Source organism: Perognathus longimembris, chromosome 7 (assembly GCF_023159225.1).
Source record: "Perognathus longimembris pacificus isolate PPM17 chromosome 7, ASM2315922v1, whole genome shotgun sequence".
Taxonomy (NCBI): domain Eukaryota; kingdom Metazoa; phylum Chordata; class Mammalia; order Rodentia; family Heteromyidae; genus Perognathus; species Perognathus longimembris.
The window spans coordinates 72,693,398-72,714,529 of NC_063167.1; the positions used below are offsets into that span (position 1 = coordinate 72,693,398).

At 48.6% G+C, this 21,132-nt stretch overlaps 1 protein-coding gene across 1 annotated transcript in view; it reads left to right on the plus strand.

The window, feature by feature from the left end:
* LOC125355488 (phosphodiesterase 4D interacting protein) overlaps positions 1-17,324 on the plus strand; it is a 120,062-nt gene extending 102,738 nt beyond the window's left edge. The window contains 12 exon segments of the mRNA XM_048351888.1: positions 1,401-1,637; positions 3,113-3,244; positions 3,856-3,975; positions 4,936-5,125; positions 5,524-5,648; positions 6,235-6,474; positions 7,076-7,192; positions 12,170-12,396; positions 13,062-13,205; positions 13,872-14,010; positions 14,495-14,541; positions 16,454-17,324. Coding sequence (XP_048207845.1) covers positions 1,401-1,637; positions 3,113-3,244; positions 3,856-3,975; positions 4,936-5,125; positions 5,524-5,648; positions 6,235-6,474; positions 7,076-7,192; positions 12,170-12,396; positions 13,062-13,205; positions 13,872-14,010; positions 14,495-14,541; positions 16,454-16,540 — 1,805 coding nt within the window. The 3' untranslated portion in view covers positions 16,541-17,324.
* The last annotated feature ends 3,808 nt before the right edge of the window (positions 17,325-21,132 follow it).

A 21,132-nucleotide genomic window follows, 5' to 3' on the forward strand; every position in this document is an offset into this window, starting at 1 on the left:
TCCAACGATTTCCTTCCATGTATCTTTCAGGATTTGTCAGCTTGTCTTTGTCCACAGGAAAAGATGGAAGGATGACACTGTGCAGAAAAGAGGGTCTGTTCCTCTGATGCCTGTCATCCCAGCTCCTCAGATCTCAGTTCAAAGCCAGTCCAGGCAGATAAATCTGAGAGACTCTTGCTTACTATTTACTAGCAAGAAAAAAAATGTAGCAGTGGCTCAAGTGGTAGAGTGCCAACCATGTGTGGAAAAGACAGTACCCAGACCCTGAGTTCAAGCCCCAGTTCACTGGTGTACACATGTGCGCGTGTGCACGCATTCACACACACACACACACGTCTGTTGTGAGTTGAACCAGTGACATGGAATCGGAGGCTCTGGCCCATCACTTAGCACATGGTGTGTGCCGTCAGTGGACATTGCTGCCTTACTGCTTCCCAGGTCTGCACTGGGGGAAGAGCTCCTTGCGCATCTGTGTGGCGCTGGCTTTGTATGGGGTAGTGCACGCACTCTGTGTTGTGTGGCTAGCAGAGGTGGAACAGAATTCTTCTCGTGCACGAGTGGTCTCTGAACTGCCTGTGTTCTTGGTTAAAAAATAAGCTGTCCATAACCACTACTATCCTCTCCTTTGCTCTGTGTTGGTGTGAGGATGGGACGGGTATGAAAGGGGAAGGCAATGATCTTTGAATCTCTACTAAAAATACATAAATATTTACTTTTCTAACCTCTTTCACTTTCAGTGATTCTAATGAACATTTAATGTTTTATAAACTAGAGAAGTATAGAACCTGATGGTTCTTTTCAATTTTTGCTGCCTGTTAGGATCTCCTGGGGTGATTTTTTTTCTGTACTAGTTCTGGTGCTTGAACTCGGGGCTTGGGCTTTAGCTTTTTTCCACTCAAGGCTTGTGCTCTATCACTTGGGCCACAGCTCTACTTTCAGTTTTTAGGTGTTTTTTGTTTGTTTGGTTGGTTGTTTTTTGGAGATAAGATTCTTGCAGACTTTCCTGCCCAGGTTGGCTTTGACCCATTCTTCTCAGATCTCAGCCCCTAAATAGATTAAGATTACTGCTGTGAACCACGGGTGCCAGTCTCCTATTCTACTCTTGACTCCTAATGTTGGGAATGAGTCTTGCTCCCAGAACTTTCCTGGATTCCCTCAGGAATTATAGTAAGAGCCAGGAGTGGGCAAGTGATCTTGTCTTTTGTGAATTCACTGATTTTTTTTTTGTATGTGTGTGACTTTACTAATGTTTTTCCTCCTCTGCCTTGCAGGGTCTCTTGCTAGGAAATGCCGCAGGTGGAGCTTACAAGCTTGGGGTGTGAGTGGTGGGGTCTGTCTCCTGGCCTGGCCGCTGCTCCTCTCTGACACGGTTTGTTTCGCTTGTTTTTCTTTCTGCCCAGGCGTTGGCACCGTGCCTTCTACATCCTCGGCGCCACTGCTGGGCGTCCCCTCAGATGCCAGTTCTTCCCCCTACCTCGGCCCTGTGCATCCCCACTCCCCCAGGAGGGGCCCCGAAGAACTGGGACGAACCCTGGAGCCTGGGTGCCAGTGGGATATGATGAGGCCCCAGAAAGGGACTGCGTGTGGGGACCTGTCCTCGGGCTCATCCACGTACCAGCTCACCCCCAAGCCCACGGGTAAAGCAGAGCTGAGGGTCAACCTCCACCATCACATCTCCTCCGGACCACTTCTTTCCTACCAGGGCTTTGTCCAGGGCTTCTCCAGTCCCTGGCTCACGGAGTGCAAAAAGCTCAAAGGACTCTCACCGTGCTCTGCCCTTCCTAAGACCACTCCTCCATTCACTTCATCCATGGCCCGAGTGCTCTTCTGAGCTAGTGAAGTTAGGGACCCACTTCCCATGCTGTCATACTCCTGTCCCTTGCCCCCAAACCTCTTTATAGCCCTTTATCTTAGATGCTTCTAGAAGGCCAGGCACAGACATTTATAGGGACTGTCTCCTATCAGTCAGGAATTTTATAGAAAGATACACAACTTCTTCACCAGACATAGACATATGTCTCCTATCCAAAACCCAAACAGCTAGGTGCCAGCAGCTCAGCCCTGCAATCCTAGCTACGCAGGAGGCTGAGATCTGAGGATTTCAATTCAAGGCCAGCCTGGGCAGAAAAATCTAGCAAAAAGCTAGAAGGGGAGGTGTGACTCAGCAGGAAGTAGAACACTAGTCTCGAGTGAAAAAAAATCCCAGCAAGAGTGTGAGGCTCTGGATTCAAGCCCAAGTACTAGCACACACAAAACACTAGTGCTTTGAAGGAAGCTTTCCGTGCCAGTCATTAAACCATGAAAATAGTAGTACTTATTTTGGGCTGGGAATATGGCCTGGTGGCAAGGGTACTTGCCTTGTAAACCATGAAGAGTGGGTTGAAGGTCACGTGTGTATACCATAGGCCTTCTCTCTAAGTGGACCAGGAAGGACTTGGGCCCTTGGTAAAAGGTGTTCTTTCCTATATGAACGAGAATGAAGGTGTTAGAAGAAAGGTGGAGTGGATCTTGGCTGTCATCTCAAAGCTACACTCTGGAGATGGTTGCAAGTTACTGAGAGAAAGTAGCCCTGTCCTGAGCTGGCCGTTCCTTTCTAACCCACATGGCATTCTGCCCGCCCCCCCCCCCCCCCACCAGAATGTGTGCGCAAGGCTTCCCACGGGGAAGCCTTAGCCAGGGCTGGCCTGTGCTTACCAGACTCTCGACTCTTTTTTTTTTTTTTTTTGCTTGTTTGTTTGTAGATCCTGGGGCTTGAACTCAGGAACTTGTGCTTTCTTGCTTGGCTTTTCTACTCAAGGCTGGAGCTCTGTCACTTGAGTCATACCTCCCCTTGTGGCTTTTTGCTGTTTAATTGGAGATAAGTCTCTCATAGACTTTCCTGCTCAGGCTGGCTTTGAATTGGGATCCTTAGATATCAGCCTCCTGAGCAGCTGAGATTGCAGATGCAAGCCACTAGCACCCTGCAAAGCCAATTCCCTGTGTCCCCTGTGAGCCCATGTGAGAAGGTGCCATCAGCATTGGTTCATAGTGGTTAGAGATCTTCTTGAATGCTATTTGCTGAGCCCCCCCATCCCCATGACACGTACTCTCCCCTACTTTACTTCATGTCCAGGCACTGATCTGCTGGAAGAGCACCTGGGTGAGATCCGGAACCTGCGCCAGCGTCTGGAAGAGTCCATCTGTGTCAATGACCGGCTGCGGGAGCAGCTGCAGCACCGCCTGAGCTCCATGGCCCGTGGCAGCGGTAGGGAGGCCTGGCCCTGGCTATCTGGGGCTAAGTTTCAGGAGCTTCACACGAGAAGACCCTTAGGTAGACTTGTCCAGGGCTCACAGCATTTTCCTGTGCTTTCTATAAGTCACCTGCTATTTGGAGTCTAGCTGGGGATGTGATGGTGGGAGAATGTTTTATGGGAGTGTCTGAGTGTACAGAGTAACTGCTCAAGGCAGAAGAGTATCCTGACTTCTTGCCTCATCCTCAGTCTGCTTAGGCACGGCCTGGTCACTCTGTGTGCTTGTGCTTGGGAAGAGGTAGAGCCAGGTCTGTAAGGACCCTTCCCCAAGCTAGACCCCTCCCTGACCACTCTTGGTAAGTGCTGTCACCTGGAGACTCCTTTCCCTGAATGGCTGCTTTTCTACATTGTGGTGGCATCTAGCTAGGGAAGCACAATGGCAGCTATGGAACATGACAGTGGTGTGCCCAGAAGCCACCAAAATTCCTGGCATTCAGTCCACTGTGCCTCATTAGTCCATTTTCCCATTTTCAGTCCTGGGGCTTTCTAATGGTTTGACACAGCGGATCTTAAGAACGGGAACCATCTGGAAGCACCTGTTACTGAACTGTGTTTTCTGGTACAGGATCCACCCCTCACTTTGGCGGTCAGGGCTTGGAGTCCATGTCCCATCTCTGTAATGAGAACAGAGTCCTCAAGGAAGAAAACCGGAGCCTTCAGGCTCAGCTGAGTCACATTACCAGAGGTAGGTGACGGAAAAATCACATGCTGGGGTCATTCAAGGTTTATTTCCTCCCTGGACATACCCATTTCCCATGGGAATAGCAAGGAGATCAACTGAACATTCGCCCATATCAACCCAATCAAGACTTTCATAGCTATTCTTGGTCTACAAAGGGCGGCACCCTAAGAGGTCCCAGGCATGGCCCTCAGACTCCCAGGTTGTTGGGCTGAGTGGCCATAGGAGGCCATACACTTTTGTGAAGTCACGAGTTGTCAAATGGATGGGGTATACTCAAGTCCTGTTGATCATTTTGGAGATTTTGTGACCAAGAGAAATTTTTGAAAGCTGGGTGCTGGTGGCCCATGCCTGTAATCCTAGCTACTGAGGAGGCTGAGATCTGAGGATCCTAGTTTGAAGCCAGCCTGGGCAGAAAAGTCCATGGAACTCTAATCTCCAATGAACCAGAAAAAAATCTAGAAACAGAGCTGTGGTTCAAGTGGTAGAGTGCCAGCCTTGAGTGGAAAGTGCTATAAGGACAAACCCCAAGCCCTGAGTTCAAGTCCTAGTACTGGTACACACATACACGGGGGGGGGGGGGGAGGAGAGAGAGAGAAAGAGAGAGAGAGAGAGGGGGGAGAGAGGGAGAGAGAGACAACAGAGATTTTAACAGTTTGTGGAAAAAAGTTGCCCCCATTTTTAAAATAATGAAAAATCATATCTAAGAACCACACACAAGAAAGCTTTGGTAACATTTGATAGATTGTTGAATCCGTGGTATACATGCCCCTAGAAAACAATGAGCCAGAATATCTTCTCTAAAAGCAAGGGAAGCCGTCAGTCAGAGGCTCCAGGAGCTGCAGAGACACAGCAAGCCAACCTCTCACCATGGCTTATGCTCGCTCGCTCGGTTCTCTTCCTGCTGAGCTTTGGCTCTATGCCCTAAATGCTTGTTTTTGTTTTTGTTTTTGTTTTTACCACTAGGACACTCCCAGGAGATGGGACATCTGAGAGAGGCTCTGCTCTCTGCCCAGTCCCAGGTCCAAGAGCTGGAGAAGGAGCTGGAACAGCAGAAGGGGTCAAAGCAGCAGCTGCTTGAAGACTTGCAGGAGAAGCAGCAGGAGGTCTTGAGGTTCAGGGAGGAGCGCCTTTCCCTCAAGGAGAATGACTCTAGGTAAGAGCAGACCTGCCCATTGAGAAGAGGCCCCATGATCAGTTTGAACGAAGGGAGACTGGCAAGACCAGAGTGTCCTTTTCAGAAACCTCAGTTTCTTTTCACTTTCACTCATAAGTGACTTTGAGCAAAAGGAAGGGCTCTCGAGTTCTCCTGCCCACAAACTGGAAGCTGCTGCACCAGGATGGCTAGAGAGATGCCTGGCTTCCATGAGCAGGAAGGGCACTGTGTGCACAGACACAAGGCTGTTGGTGTGTTTCTGATGAAGCTCAGTAATGCACCTGTCTCAGACTTTTTCTTCACCTGCAAATTAAAAGTGATGGCCTTCCTATCCTGGGACTCAAGCTCCTCAGGCTCCATTGCCCTGCCTGCCCAGTGAGTCCTTACCTCTCCCACAGGATGCAGCACAAGCTGACCCTCCTGCAGCAACAGTGTGAAGAGAAGCAGCAGCTGTTCCGCTCCCTGCAGTCAGAGATTCAGATCTATGAGGCACTTTATGGAAATTCTGAGCAAAGCCTGAAAGGTTTGCATTCCCTTCCCTTCCTCTACAAAGTCCCAGCTGGAGGTGCTGCTGGGAGAGAGAGGCCACAAGAGTTAAACTTCACCTAAGAGCCCCACCGAATTTCTTTCCTTGTCTGGGTTGGCTTTGAACCAGGATCCTCAGATCTCAGCCTGCTGAGTAGCTGGGATTACGGGCATGAGCTATAATTGGTGACTGCCTCTCCTTTTCCTTTTTGATTTTTGAGTGCTGAGTTTATGAAATGTCCTTCTGTGGTTCAATGCTGACCTCCTGCCTGGGTGGGGGGGACAGGGGGTCTTGCTCCCTAATGCAAGGTTGATACAAAAATGAAACCATAGGCTCATGATTGCTCCCCACTATTGTTCTCCTCTAGGTGTGCATGCATAGCTGGAGTGCCAGAGCAATTCCAGGCTGGCTCTGTGCCACTTCAGTGGGCCCCAGGGCCACACCGGAATAGTGACATTTCTCTCATAGATACGTTGCCTAAATGCCTCTGATGACAATGGGATCCCTGGTAGGAAGGGATGTCACAGAGCAGTGTCCTCACATGTCTTGGGGGTTCACCAGACCCCTCCCCCACTTCTTTCAGCTTCCAGCCTGGGTGCATGTCACCAAGTCCCTGTGAACAGCGACCTGAGCCGCCTGGTGGCAGAGATTCGGGCTCTGAGGGCACAGCTGGAGCAGAGCATCCGGGTGAACACTGGCCTGCGGCTACAGCTGGAGCAACAGCTGGATGGTGGAGTTGGCAAAGCCAGCCTCAGCCCCTCCTCCATTAGCCAGGGCTTCTCAGCCAATGCCAAGCCCAGCAACCAGCCACCGTTCTTCCAAGGTAGGAAGGGACCTGGGAAGGATGGGGGTGGGGGCAGGGGGCGGGGAGTGCCGCACGTGTGGTGTGTGTGTGTGTGTGTATGTTGGTCCTGGGGCTTGAACTCAGTACTAGGATGCCGTCCTTGAGCTTTTTCACTCAAGGGTGGCACTCTATCACTTGAACCAAAGCTCCATGTCCAGCTTTTTGGTGGTTAATTGGAGATAAGAGTCTCATGGGCTTTCCTGCCTGGGCTGGCTTCAAACCTCAGTCCTCAGATCTCAGTCTCCTGAGTAGCTAGGATGACAGATGTGAGCCACCAGCATGTATTTTATAATAAGGCATTGTTCTAGATACCACATATAAAATTATACTGAAAACTGGGTTTATAGTTACACTTCGTTTTTTCAGCCAGAAGTTGCATTATGTCAAACACCCTTTAGTTAGAGGAACACTGCTGTGTTCTGAAGAATGAAACAGCAAACAAAGCCGTCTGCTGGCCTTTGCTCGTCATGGTGGCATCAGGAGCGAATCCCAATAATGTCCACTGAGTCCCACAGCCCTGGGCAGGTGTCCAGTGTGCATTGTGTACCAGGGGCCTGAAAACTGTGTTTGTCCTTCCTAGATTCAGCGGCTTCCCCGCCAGTCCGGGATGTTGGTCTGAGCTCCCCAGCGCTGGTCCAAACCGACAACTCTTACCCTGCCCCTGGCTCAGACGCTGCCATGGTTACCAGGACAAAGGGTAAATCTAGATGGCAATGAAAGGGCTCAGAGACAGTGCAGCTTCCATTCATTAATGCAAGTGATCCTTGGTTCTTTAGAACTATATTCATCTGAATTTCAAGATTTTTCTAAATCTGCATGTCCCAAACACATTGTACTATTCTAGTTGCCTTTCTTCTTCCTCCTCCTCCTCTTCTTCCTCCTTTTTCTATTCTTTATTTTTAATAATTTATTTATTAATTAAACAAAAAAAATTTTTTTCTTTTTGGCCAGTCCTGGGGCTTGGACTCAGCGCCTGAGCACTGTCCCTGGCTTCTTCTTGCTCAAGGCTAGCACTCTGCCACTTGAGCCACAGCGCCCCTTCTGGCCATTTTCTGTATATGTGGTGCTGGGGAATCGAACCCAGGGCCTCATGTATACAAGGCAAGCACTCTTGCCACTAGGCCATATCCCCAGCCCCAAACAAAAATTTTTGACAAGGTGTTGTGCACAAGGGGTACAGTTACATAGTAGGGCAGTGTGTACATTTCTTGTGATATCTTACACCCTGTTTTTCTTTCCCTTCCCTAGGTCAGGTAGACATATATACAATACACAGTGTACCAAGAACATATACAGTAGCCACGTGGCCTACGCCAAAGAAAATTCACCTAGGGCTTTAAATGTAATGTCGACAGTAGACAATATGTCAACAATAGTCTTACATGAACATACATACATAGCTTTTGAGCTATTGTGATCCACTGAGAGGTCTATTTTTGACCTTTATATGTTGAGTAGTTGTTTGGTTTTAGTTACATACTGTAGGGTCACTGACCCAAACCTGTGGGAAATACCATTTGACAAGAAGTTTTTGGTTTCGCAGACCTGGTCTCTACTGTCTCCCCCTCCTCCCTCCTTAACAGTCATATATCAAGGAGATCATGCCCCTTTGTTTTCTGTGTTCTAGGCTTGTCTCACTCAACATTATTTGTTCAAGTTCTGACCATTTCCCTGCGAATACCAATATTTCACCATTTCTTATCACTATTTAGTATTCCATTGTATATAGGTACCATATTTTTTGGATCCATTCATCTATGGAGGGACATCTGGATTGTTTCCATATTTTGGCTATTGTGAATTGTGCAGCGATAAACATGGAAATGCAAATATCTTTTTGATATCTTGGGACTTGTTGTTCAGGATAGATGCCTAGGAGTGGTATGGCTGGGTCATAGGGTTGGTCTATGTTGAGCTTTTTGAGAAACCTCCATACTGTTCTCCAAAGTGGTTGTACTAATTTGCACTCCCACCAACAATGGAGAAGGGTTCTTCTTTCCCTGCACCCCCTCCAGCATTTGTTGTTGCCTGATTCTTTTTTTTTTTTTTTTGCCAGTCCTGGGCCTTGGACTCAGGGCCTGAGCACTGTCCCTGGCTTCTTCCCGCTCAAGGCTAGCACTCTGCCACTTGAGCCACAGCGCCGCTTCTGGCCGTTTTCTGTATATGTGGTGCTGGGGAATCGAACCTAGGGCCTCGTGTATCCGAGGCAGGCACTCTTGCCGCTAGGCTATATCCCCAGCCCAACAATGTGATTCTTGATTTTAGTTCTGTTGATGTGGTGAATTACATTGATTGATTTATGTATGTTGAACCATCCTTCTGTCTGTGGGATGAAGCCTGCTTGCCACTCTTGCCACTAGGCCATATCCCCAGCCTCCTTCTTCTTTTTGAGTTGATTTTAATGAGAAGTCCAGCTTGTCTGAGGTCAGGATGGCTACTCCTGTGCGTTTTCTTGGAAGATCTTGCTCCATCCTTTCATTCGGAGCCTGTTTTTATCCCTTGCTGTAAGATGGGTCTCTTTTAGACAACAGATGCCAACTTTTTGTTTGCGGATCCACTCTGCCAGTCTGCTTCTCTTTATCGGAGAGTTTATACCATTCATATTCAAAGAGATCAAGGATAAGAGTGTTTTTTCCCCTTCCATTTTCCTGTTAGGCTGTTTTTCCTCTCTTTTTTTCCTTGTCTTTAGTGAGCTGCTCTTTCTGTTGGGCTCTGGCTATTGTAGTTTCTTTCTGTTTGTCTGTGTGTCCTGTATGATTTCTGTTGGGTGGGGTTCCCCTCTTAGAATTTGCTGTAGGGCTGGTTTTTTATTCACATACTCTTTTAGATCCTCTTTGCTATGGAAAGATCTGGTTTTTCCCTCGAATATGAATTCTAGTTTCGCTGGATATCTAATTCTGGGTTGGCAATTGTTGGCCTGTAGGACTTGGATGGTGTTCTTCAACTCTCTTCGTGCGTGGTAGGTTTGTGTGGAGAGGTCTGCTATTATTCGGATCCTTTTCCCATTGTAATAAATCTTTCTTCACTTCAGCTGCATTCAAAATTTGCTCTTTGTTCTTGAAATCTGAAGTCTTGATTATGTGCCCTGGATGAAGATTTTCTAGGGTCTGGTCTTCCAGGTGTCCTATAGGCTTCGGTTACCCGGGTGAGGTCCCTTGTGAGATTGGGGAAGTTTTCTGCAATAACTTTATTGAAAATATGTTGAAGCCCTCTGCTCTGGTATTTGGCTCCTTCTTCTATTCCAATTATGCACAGATTATATCTCTTGTCTTTGTCCACTAGTTCCTGGATTAGTCTGCCCTGGAGCTTTACCGTTTCTTGGAGTGTGGTAATTTTCTGGTCCTTATCGGCTGCATCATCGTCCAAGAGAGAGATTCTGGATTCAATATGGTCAATTCTTTGTGCTGTGGATTCAAGTATGGAGTTTATGGAAGTCAGGGAACTATTTATGGTTGCCAGATCAGCTCTGATCATGGAAATTTCTTCCTTTAAAGAGTTGTATTTTAAATCTATTTTTTTTTTTTGTGCATTTTGCTTCTCAGGATGTTAAGGTCTTCTTTTAATGGAGGTTTGCACTGTATCCATTTTTGCTTCCATTTCTTTCTTGACTTCCTGAAGGTCCTTTGAGACTTCCATTCTAAACTCCTAGAATTGTTTTCTGAATTCGTTCCTGAGGCTTTCCATCATTTCTGCTACCATAGCCTTAGTTGTTTTTTATTCTCCATCTCCTCTTCGGTCGTACTGCTTTTTGGAGCTGGCGAGTTGGCTTGCCATTTCATGAAATTTGTAATATTTCTTTGTGATTTGCGCATCTGGAGATCTGTAGGTGGCCTCCTTGGGTTGGCTTTGTGCTGGTTCCCACTGGTCTGTCAGTGGAAGACTTGTGTCCTGGCTCTGGGTTTGAGTTTGGCTGTTGAACCTTACTGCCCAATGGGTGAGTGTGACCGTCTCAGTTGTTGCCGGGGTGGTCACCCTCCCCGCACTTGGTGGTGGGTAGGTTCTGTGTCTTTCTCTGCGGGACAGTGTCCTGCTGCTGTGCTGTGCTGACCCTAGCGTGCCTGTGGTGGGGGGTTGCAGGTCGCTGATTCAGCATGGCTTGGAGGCTTTTCTCTTCTTTGGTTCTTTTTTCCACTCGGTACCTTGGTCAGAGGAGCTCACCTCTCAGATTGAGATTTGCCGCTGAGAGGTGGCTCGCCCACGTGTGTGGATTGCTCTGGTCCTGGATTGTGTGTGTGTCCCGCGCTGTTGTGGGATTTTTGGGGCTGTGGTGCTGGGGTGTGGTGATCGGTCATTTGGTGGTGGTGGTCCCGGCTCTCCCCGTCTGCACCGTGGGTTTCCCTGCTGCTTACGTCTGATCCTGGCCATTTGGTTCCGCACCTCTGGTCCCTTGCCGCCACTGTCTGTCTCAGTTGGTCTGCGTTCAGTCTGGGGTCTGTGGAGCTCCTGCTGTCTGGACTCTGTGCTCCTGGTGTGACTTTTCGGCTGTTGGTTTGCTGGCGCCGGGTCCCCTTTCCCAGCCTGGCCCTGTTTGGGCCAGGGTCGGCAGGTGGGGGGATGGTACCCCGGAGATTTTCCGGCTCCATGCTGGTTATAGGCTCTTCTTTTTCGTTTCCTGTGTTTCTCTGTTGCTTCTGGTTGTTGGGTTTTCTGGATTCTTTTTTTTTTTTTTTTTTTGGCCAGTCCTGGGCCTTGGACTCAGGGCCTGAGCACTGTCCCTGGCTTCTTCCCGCTCAAGGCTAGCACTCCGCCACTTGAGCCACAGCGCCGCTTCTGGCCGTTTTCTGTATATGTGGTGCTGGGGAATCGAACCTAGGGCCTCGTGTATCCGAGGCAGGCACTCTTGCCACTAGGCTATATCCCCAGCCCCGGTTTTCTGGATTCTTGATGGGGTGTTGGGTGCTGGCATTCCCGGCTCACTATTCAGTTGGAGCGAGTTGGGGTGCCTCCCTAATGTGACGGCGCCATCTTTCCTCCCTCCCTTTTTTCTATTCTTAAAGGCATTCCCTATTTTGCAGCTATTTTTGTTTTGTTTTGGTTTGCTTTTTTCGGCCAGTCCTGGGGCTTGGACTCAGGGCTTGAGCACTGTCCCTGGCTTCTTCTTCCTCAAGGTTAGCACTCTGCCACTTGAGCCACAGCGCCACTTCTGGCCATTTTCTGTATATGTGGTGCTGGGGAATTGAACCCAGGGCCTCATGTACACGAAGCAAGCACTCTTGCCACTAGGCCATATCCCCAGCCCCGCAGCTATTTTTCTTGTTGACCTATAAACTTATTTTCTACTATCATTTGTCTCGAGTGTCTAGTCCATAACAATATAAATTGAAAACATTATATTATTATGAGATGATATAAGGAATGTTCTAAACATAGAGAATTTAGAATAACTCTATGAACTTTACCCACTCTGTACATTTTTTGTTGGTTTGAACTCGAGGTGTCATGCTTACCAGTCTTGCTGGTCCTCTACCACTTGAGCCACGCCTCCAGCCTAGCTTTTTACCCCAATCCTCTGGGTCTTTGCCCTTACAATAGCTAGCATTACCGGCATGAGCCCTATATCTGGCTCCCTTTGTGTTTTTAGTCTACCTTTCTTAGTCCCGGCCTCTTTGGACTGAGCTGGGGAGGTCCTCACGAACAGCCAGGACTCCTGTTCTGCTGTGGCTTTTCTTTCCAGAGCTGGGTTCGGAGGCTTCTCCAGTAAGCAGAAACCACCCTGTGCTAGAGGGTGAGGCCACAGATGGCTGCTTTGCTAACAAGAATGGCCGCCATGTTGTTGGCCACGTGGACGACTACAGTGCTCTAAGACAGCAGATTGGGGAGGCCAAACTGCTGGTCCAGAAGATTCTGTCCCTCGTGCTGCCAGCATGCACCTTCGCTGGCCTTGAACCTCAGCACACAGAGGTAATCATACCTGCATGCTTAGGCAGACTCTGTCCTTGGGCCCTTATTCCTCCGATTTCCCCTCCTCTGCTCAGTACTTATTTCCATTATCTCCAGTTGCAATAGTTGAGGAAGTCCTTCCATTTACCCTAGCCATGCCCCATCCTCTGCCACACCCATTTCCATACCAAGTTCTACTCTGGGCTGATCTGGCTTTCTGGGTGTTGTCTCTCTGTAGAAGCTCAGTGGTATTTACGGGATGCTGTTCTAAGTACCCTGGTCCTTGGCCACAGCCGTGCTGGCACATGGCTATCTGTGGACAGATGTCCCTGGCTCTCATGGATGGACAGGGTGGGAAGCCTAATGGTGCAGGGATTCCTTGTTCAGACCGAGCAGGGCAGCGCTGGCAATTAGCAAAGCTTCTTGGTGTGCTTCACAGACACCAGTGGCTGTGGGTCGGTGGATGCACGGGAGGCCAGCCTTGGAGGAGCCACCCCAGGGCCAGGCGCAGCTCTGTCAGGCAGCACTGTGTGGCATCTGGGCTCGTGCTGCCTGGTCCATTAAGGGGATGATGTGGATGATTTCTGAAGGTGGTGTTGGCTCCCCACATGGCGGCCAGTGATGGTTATGGGTACTAAGTCCTCCGCTGCAGTGCTGTTCACTAAGTTCTCCTTTATCCTCCCCAGGTGCTGAGCAGCACAGGTGCCACTGAGCTGCGGAGCAGGGCTGGTGCCCTGAGCCACACCCTGGATGAGGCCGGGGCCCTCCTCACCATGTTCTGGCGGGCGGCTTTGCCAAGCTCCCGAGGCCCTTTGCCATTGGGCAAAGTGGTGAGAGGCCCCGTCTGCCTGCCTTTCCCTCCCTGCCTCCCTCCCTCCCTCCCTCTCTCCCTCTTTTACTTTTTTTTCTTCTGTGCCAGTACTTGGTTCTGAGTGCTGCCTCAGTACTTATTTCCATTATCTCCAGTTGCAATAGTTGAGGAAGTCCTTCCATTTACCCTAGCCATGCCCCATCCTCTGCCATGCCCATTTCCATACCAAGTTCTACTCTGGGCTGATCTGGCTTTCACTCAAGGCTGGCACTCTACAACTTGAATCACAGCTCTCCCTTCTAGCTTTTGGCTGGTTAATTAGTGATAAGAGTCTCACAACTTTCCTACCTGGGCTGCTTGCAAACCACAGTCCTCAGATCTCAGCCTCCTGAGTATCTGGGATGACAGGTGTGAGCTGCCAGCACCTGCTGCAGATAAGAGTTTTCTGCACATCCAAAGCCAAGGTTGTTGGGGACAAGTCTTGTAGGCCTGCGCATGCCTGCATGGAGCTTCTGGGCTGTCGGTGTTCCTCATGCCCTGCTGCCCACAGCGGGGTTGAGATGCCTTCCTGGGGGGGAGGCAGGCGCCCTCCAGAGAAGCAGAGAGTGGGGAGATGATGGGGCTCTGCACAAAGGTGGCACGTGGTCGGCTGACGGTTGTCTGAGAGCCTGTTCCTCTTCCACAGGGAGAGTCCATGGAGAGGGAACTCCAGGATCTGCGGAGCCAAGTGTCGACGCAGGAGAAACTCCTTCAGAGCACGGCTGAGCGCCTGCGGGCTGCCAGCCAGCAGAAGGATGCAATGGAGCACTTCATCGTCAGCCAGTGTGGGTCCCCAGCTGGTCCCCTTTGTGCTACTGCGCAGCACAAAGGCCGGGGATGGCAGAGGGGGAGGCCCTTGCAATAGGCCCAGCCCCTGTGTCACCAGGGAGGGACTGAGCCATCCATCAAAAGACTGCCCAGTCCCAAGCCAGGTGTTGGTGGCTCACCTCTGTATTCCTAGCTACACAGGAGGCTGAGTGAGATGGGAGGGTTGAGGTTCAATCCTGGGTGGGAAAGTCCATGAGACTCATCTCCAATTAGCCACCAAAAGGCTGTAAATAGTGCTATGGCTCAAAGTGGTAGAGCATTAGCTGTGAGCACAAAAGGTAAGGAACAGTGCCCATGCCCTGTGTTCAAGCCCCTGGACCAGCACAAAAAAGAGAGACCCCCAAAACTGAGGGATCTGGAGGGAAAGCTTGAGAACACATATGTAAAGTGAGGAGGGCTGGCTGGTAACTTCTGCTTTGTGAGGATGTTTTGTTGTTTCAGTGACAAGGACCCATGATGTTCTGAAGAAAGCAAGGACAAATTTGGAGGTAGGGAAGCCACTAGACTGAGGGCTGCAGGTCCTATCCCCACCCCATGGCTGCCTGCCATCGGTCTGTGGGTAACCCAGACCCACTCAGACCTTCCAAGAGATTTCTGGGCCATGGGCTGGGTCTCAGGTCCTCAAGGGGCCTGGCTTCCTTCCCATCACCCTCCCCTCTTCATTCCTGTCTGCCCTCATCCTCACCCTCCCTCTACTTACACATCCCCTCCTTGACATCATACCAGACTATGGGGGAAAGCAGTTTACTTGGTTCTCACTTTCACAGTCTGTCTGTGAATTTTAGGGAGCTTGAAGTCAGGTGTGCATTCTGGAGTTTCCTATACAACTTTATGAAAACACCAGATGCAAACTTCTAAATTGGCCTCCCTGTGCCCTGTGAGATTGAGAACTGTAATGTGATTTATCATTTCCTCTAAAGAACATCATGAAAGCAGGCGCCAGTGGCTCATGCCTGCAACCCTAGCTATTCAGGAGGCTAAGATCTAAGGGCCAAGGCTCAAGCCAGCCCGGACAGAAAGGTCTGAGACTCTTATCTGCATTATCCAGTAATAAGCTAGAAGTAGAGGTGTAGCTCAAGCAGTTAGAGTCTAAGACTTGAGCAGAAAAGCTAAGGCCCTGGGTTCAAGCCCTAGTACTACTCATCCACATAAACAAAGAATATCATGAAAGATCCACTGGTTCTCCTTGATCTAAAAGGAAATTAGACAATACATACTGAACCATAAAGGGAAAAAGCTTTTCAAAACATATACCAGTTATTCTCTGCCTTGTTAAAATGCCATGTCCTAAAAACTCCCCTAGGAAAAACTGGATGAGTATATATTTGCTTAAAGATCAGAAGCTAAACCTTTAACCTTGGGCTTCAAATGCCAGAGTAAGCAGGGCCCTGGTGGTTCACGCCTGTAATCCTGGCTGCTCAGGAAGCTGAGATCTGAGGATCATAGTTCAAGACCAGCCCAGGCAGAAAACTTTGTGATATTCATAACCAAGCAAAAAGCTGGAAGTGGAGGTGTGGCTCAGGTGACAGAGGTAGCTAAAAAGCTAGAGGAGAGTGTGAGGGCACACCCCAAAATACTAATAATGAACACCAAAGTAGTTGAACATTTTCCTACACTGTAATTGGATAGTGTGCTGATCCCCAGTGTGGAAATGGGGTAGGTAGTGATTGAACTCACTCTTGGTATTTTTTTCTAATATTGTTTCACTTTTCTTTGATGACTCCTTTTCTCCTGAGCTGAGAGCACATCGCTCATAAGATTGCCTCTGTGCAGCCTTACTCCTGTCCTTGCTAAGGTAATTCAGCAGTTCCAGGTCAAGCACTGTGGCCCTCCAGCGTGCCTGCTTCCCTCTGCCTCCCTTCTGCCCTCGCTTCCATGGCAGTCTATGGCTGACAGGATGCGTGGCTCAGCTGGCCCTCATCTCCTGGAAGAACTAGACTCAGATGCGCTGAGACCCCTGCTCACTGTGCCTCTCCTCGCCATTATGGGGGGACTTGCTATAAACTAGCCTCTTTCCTGCAGCTGGCTGTTTCTATATATACAGTCTTGCTCAGCGTCCCTTCTCTTGGAGGATGGAAAGGCCTTGTTTTTTCTTTCTGGCTCCAATTTCCTGGAGCAGGCTGTTAGGATCTGGTCCTGGAGTATGAAATGGCTGGAGCATTGGAGCACTCTGAGGCTTTTTCCTCTCAAGTGGGGCCTCTGTGTCTCCTCCTGATCCAGCAGATCCCTGGCTCATCTGCTTAACCAGCTTTGCCCACGTTGCCAGCTTCCAGCGCTCCTCTACCTCCAGCCGCAGAGTGTCGGCAGCCTCTCTGAATTAGATCTGCCTTATTTTTGCCTGCAGGTGAAATCCTTCAGGGTTTTGCTGTGCGCACCAGCCTTGTGACCCTTGCCTTCCAGGAGCCAGACAGGAAGCGAAGCCAGAGGTCCTTCAAAGGGCTGGAAGCCTGGGCCCATGCCTGTCCCGTGCAGCTCCCCATCTACTGAGGAGGTCTGGTCCCACTCTCTCCAAACTGCTGGAGAGCCAGAGCCAGAGCCACAAACAGCAAGGCAGGAAGTCATTCTGGCAGTGATGGAATACCATTAGCCAAATCCTACCAAGCCCAGGACTAAGCAAAGCCCTCACAGACAGTGCAGAAGACACTGGCTGCAATGCTGCTCTCGACGGTGTGGGCACCATGACGCCTGCTGTAGCACGTTCCGCACCTTGGCAGCTGCCCTCACACTCAGGGGAAATAGAGCCCTGCCTCCTACAGATGGGCACGAGGCCCTGGGGCAGCAGTAGATGCACACTACTGAGGAGCAGGGCCCAGCTAGACAGCGCTGGGGCTCAGCAGGCGACACCCACAGCTCTGCACCTGACCCTGGCAGCACCACTGGGCCAGGCCTGCCGGGCAAGCTCCATGCCCATGTGTGCGTGGGGACAGCCTGGCTGCCTTCTTGTGTTTAGCCTAGCACCTTCTGTTCTCTTAATACAATCTCCAAATATGCAACCTCAACTTGTCACCCCAACTTCCCGTGGAGAAATGGGAGCTTCTCGAATGTCTGGCCCTCGGCAGGCATTCAGCAACAGGGCTCACGGGAAGGAGCATGGCGAGGCCCCCGCTGCCTCGCCGATGCTAACCGCATGTGGGCACGTGTGTATAAATGTATGATAGAGATTTCTATACATTGCTGTAGCCTTTAAATCGAAGGCAACCTGCAGACAGGGCAAATGAGAGGAAACAAAGTTCCTTTCAGTGGCTATTAAAACAAAATGCGGATAAAGAAATTGTTGTTCTGTCTCTACTTTGTTTCCCATATCAAGACCAGTCTCTAGAACCTGGGTGCAAGAATAGTGAAGGAAAACTGTCACTAATAAACCTTGAGCAGGGCGCAGATAGATCACATCTCTTAATTCTAGCTACTCAAGAGGCTGACATCTGACGATCACTTTTTGATTCCAGCTCTGGCTGCAAAGTCCATGAGACTTTTATCACCAATTATCCAACAAAACTTCAGAAGTGGTATTGTGACTCACATAGTGGAGTGCCAGCCTTGAGTGAAAATGCCACTGAGTTAAACCTCACACACACAAAAAAGAAACCTGGAATCTGCCACTCCTTTGCTCCAGTCCAAAATGAGTGGTTCCTAAACCCGGGGTGTCTTGGGCTGTGGTGACAGCAGGCATGGATTTCTGGGAAGTGATTTCAAGAGCTTCTATCAGCCTGGCAGCTTTGCTGTAAGCTACATAAACCTGCCCATAGGCAGGCTGCAAATCACAGTGCAAAACACATTGTTTTACATCACTGAATCAAAACAGCAGGTTAAAAAAAAAAAAAGACTTGTAAAAGTGCATAACCACTGAAATAAAAATGGCAAACTATTCGGTGAGAACAATTCTTAGCTATGTCTTGAACCTTTTCCATTAACCCCTCACTCAGATCTTCTACCTCCATTCCTTTTCTTCCCAGGTTGGCTTCAAACTTGGTTCCTCCAGATGGAATAGCTAGTATAGGTATGAGCCACTAGCACCCTGCGTTTGATCAATCTTCATATATAATGATGTTTGCTATCTAGTGGAGGGCCCAGCATAGTGGTCCTTGACCCTGAATGTACACTCAAATCATCTGGTATACACACACACCACACCATGGAAACTTCGTGATGCAGGCTGGAGCAGCTGAGTGGGCATTACTGTTTGTGAGATCTCCATGGGTGGTGAATGTGCTGGAGGGTGACAGTCCTTGCTGGAAGGTGGCAGCTGAACGGGCCTGGATGACAGGCAGCTAAATGACCAGCTTGGAGAATAGATGAGTTTGCATTCCTACAGTTGGTGATGGGAAATAAAAACCAGTAGATGGAAGGTCATCTGGGCAGTTTGACTCCTCCCTTTATCCAAAGGTGTCTCTCTGGCAATCCTTGTGTTTTTTAAAATTTATTTTCTGTATGCTGGAACTGAGGCTTCAACTCAGGGCCTGGGTGTTCACTCACAGTTGGTGCTCTACCACCTGAACTGTACCTCCACTTGGAGATATGAGTCTAACAGGCTGGTGGCCAAGGCTGACTTCAAATTGTGATCCTGAGATCTCAGCCTCATAATTGGGTAGGATTAGAGGTGTGAGCAGCCAGCACCCAGCTAACAGTTTATATTCTTTGGGGTCTAGGACTTTCAAGGCAGAAAGATGTCACCAATATAATCAATAAGTCAAATATTATTGCTATGTAATACTTTTATTAAACAGTTTTGTGGAAACACCCCACATTTCTGTTTTATTATACAATTTTCAGGCATGTCAGAGGCCAGTGACAAATTACATTTGGAGAGAAAGCTTAGAATCCATACCTGAATGCACACGCCTTCATGACGTACTGACTCAACAGCAGCTCTGGACTTCAGCATTAGAGGTTACAAAAGCACCATTTAAAGGAGGGTTCTCATGCAGGGTTTAATTCCTTCCTAGTGATGCTCTTCTCCTCCTGTATGATAGACCCAGAGCTAAAAAAAAATCCTCCTCCAATTTGCAGAAACTCAAACCAGTCTCACACGTGGCAAGAGACTTGGCTGAGTCAACAGTGGCCTCAGCTGTCCTAAATCCACAGTAGGGTACAGAAAAAAAGGTGATCAATACCTAATACAATGCCCGCTGACCGCCTGACCCAATACCCCAGAACCCACAGTGCTCACTGCAGATGCTGGGTTAACACATCACAGATAACTCAGGTCAACTCCAACTAACAATGGAACTGGTTTAATTTTTGTTGTTGTTGTTGGTTGTGGGGTTTGAATTCAGGATATGGGTGCTGTCCCTGAGCAATTTTGCTCAAAGCTAGCACTCTACCACTTTGAGCCTCAGCTCCACTTCTGGTTTTTGAGTGGTTAACTGGAGATAAGAGTCTCACAGGGACTTTTCTGTGCAGGCTGGCTTCAAACTGTGATCCTCAGATCTCAGCCTCCAAAGTAGTTAGGATCACAGGTGTGAACCCCCAGCACCTGCTTTAATTTCTTTTTAACTTTTTAATAGTTTATTCACTTCAAAGCACTAGTGGGAAAACTGAACAAAGCATTGTCTTAAAGGGATTCCATTGTTCATAAATGGCTTCCACAAGTAACACACACGAGTTCTATTTTCTTTTCTTTTCTTTTTTTTCTGTCATGGCTTCCACAAGTAACATACATGAGATTTCTTTCTATTTTTTTTTCTTTCTGTCAGTCATGGGGCTTGAACTCTGGGCCCTGTCCCTGAGCTCTTCAGCTCAAGGCTAGTGCTCTACCACTTGAGCCACATCATTACTTCTGGTTTTCTGGTGATTAATTGGAGATAAGAGTCTCAGGGCGATCATCAGATCTCAGCCTCCTGAGTAGCTAAGATTACAGGCCTGAGCCACCAGTGCCTGGCTTTCTACTTTCTTATAATTAAAGAAGAAATTAGGCTTTTCACTCCAAAAGTTCATTAGGCTCAATGTGGAAATGACAGTCGTTCATTCTCCTCCAGCTGTGACTCTGGCACTTGGGAGAGATGAGCACGAGAACCATCAAGACGTCAAAGGTCTCCTGGCCCACGGGTAAGTGGGGGACCTGGACAGCGAGAACTTGGCTTTGAGACAGGGAAGAAGAACATGGGGACACAGGAATCTCTTCTTTTAGGCCTGTGCCCCAAGTCACCACAATGTGAGGCTAGAGAAGTCTCTGAGAACATACTGGATTTCACACACACACATACACACACTTGCATATAATTTTTAGATGAGGTCAAAAATTTAAAAGCCCTGTTTCCCCAGTTACCAGGAGGAAAGTCTATCAATATTTCTTCATTTCTCTCTCAGATTAGCCCAAACCCAGTGTGTAGGTTCTTTACAACACTTCTTTAGCAGCATGCATGGAATAGACACTGGTTTCAAGGTTTTTAAAAATTGCAGATCCATTAGATCTACAAGAGACTAAAACTAGTTAAAGAAAGTAGGGGGCCTGGTTGCCCCTTCTTCTTGCACTCTCTCTACCATAGAAGCCTAACTTAGGTGAAGTATGCCCCACCTACGGTGCTGACCTCCCAGTCAAGCCCAGGCTGAGGAAGCTGCAAACCACCTATCACACCTGGAGACATAGCGCATCTGGGCAATGTTTGGTCTGGGATTCTGGTGAAGTCTGACCAAGTCACAATACAGACAAAAACGGCAAAGGGTAGAAGCAGGAGGAGGTAAATAGAAAACATTCCACACACTGCTAAGTCTTGTACAGTAAGCTAGAGGCTAGCATACCACCAGGTATGGGTGATTTTGCTTCTTAAAATGAGGATGAGCTGGGCTCAGTGGCTCATACTTGAATCCTAGCTACTCAGGAGGTTGAGCTCTGAGGATCACAGATCAAAGCTAGCCAAGGAAAGAGTCTAAGCCACTCTTTTCTCCAATTTATCACCAAAAAAAACAGAAATGGAGGTGTAGCGCACTAGCTTTGATCTTAAAACAACAACAACAAAAAAAACGAGGGAAAGAGCCTAGGTCCTGAGTTAAGCCCTAGTACTTGCATTAAAAAAAAAAAAAAAGATATTTTCAGTTCAGTTACCTGAGCCTCAATTTTTTCCTAACATCATTTCTCAAAT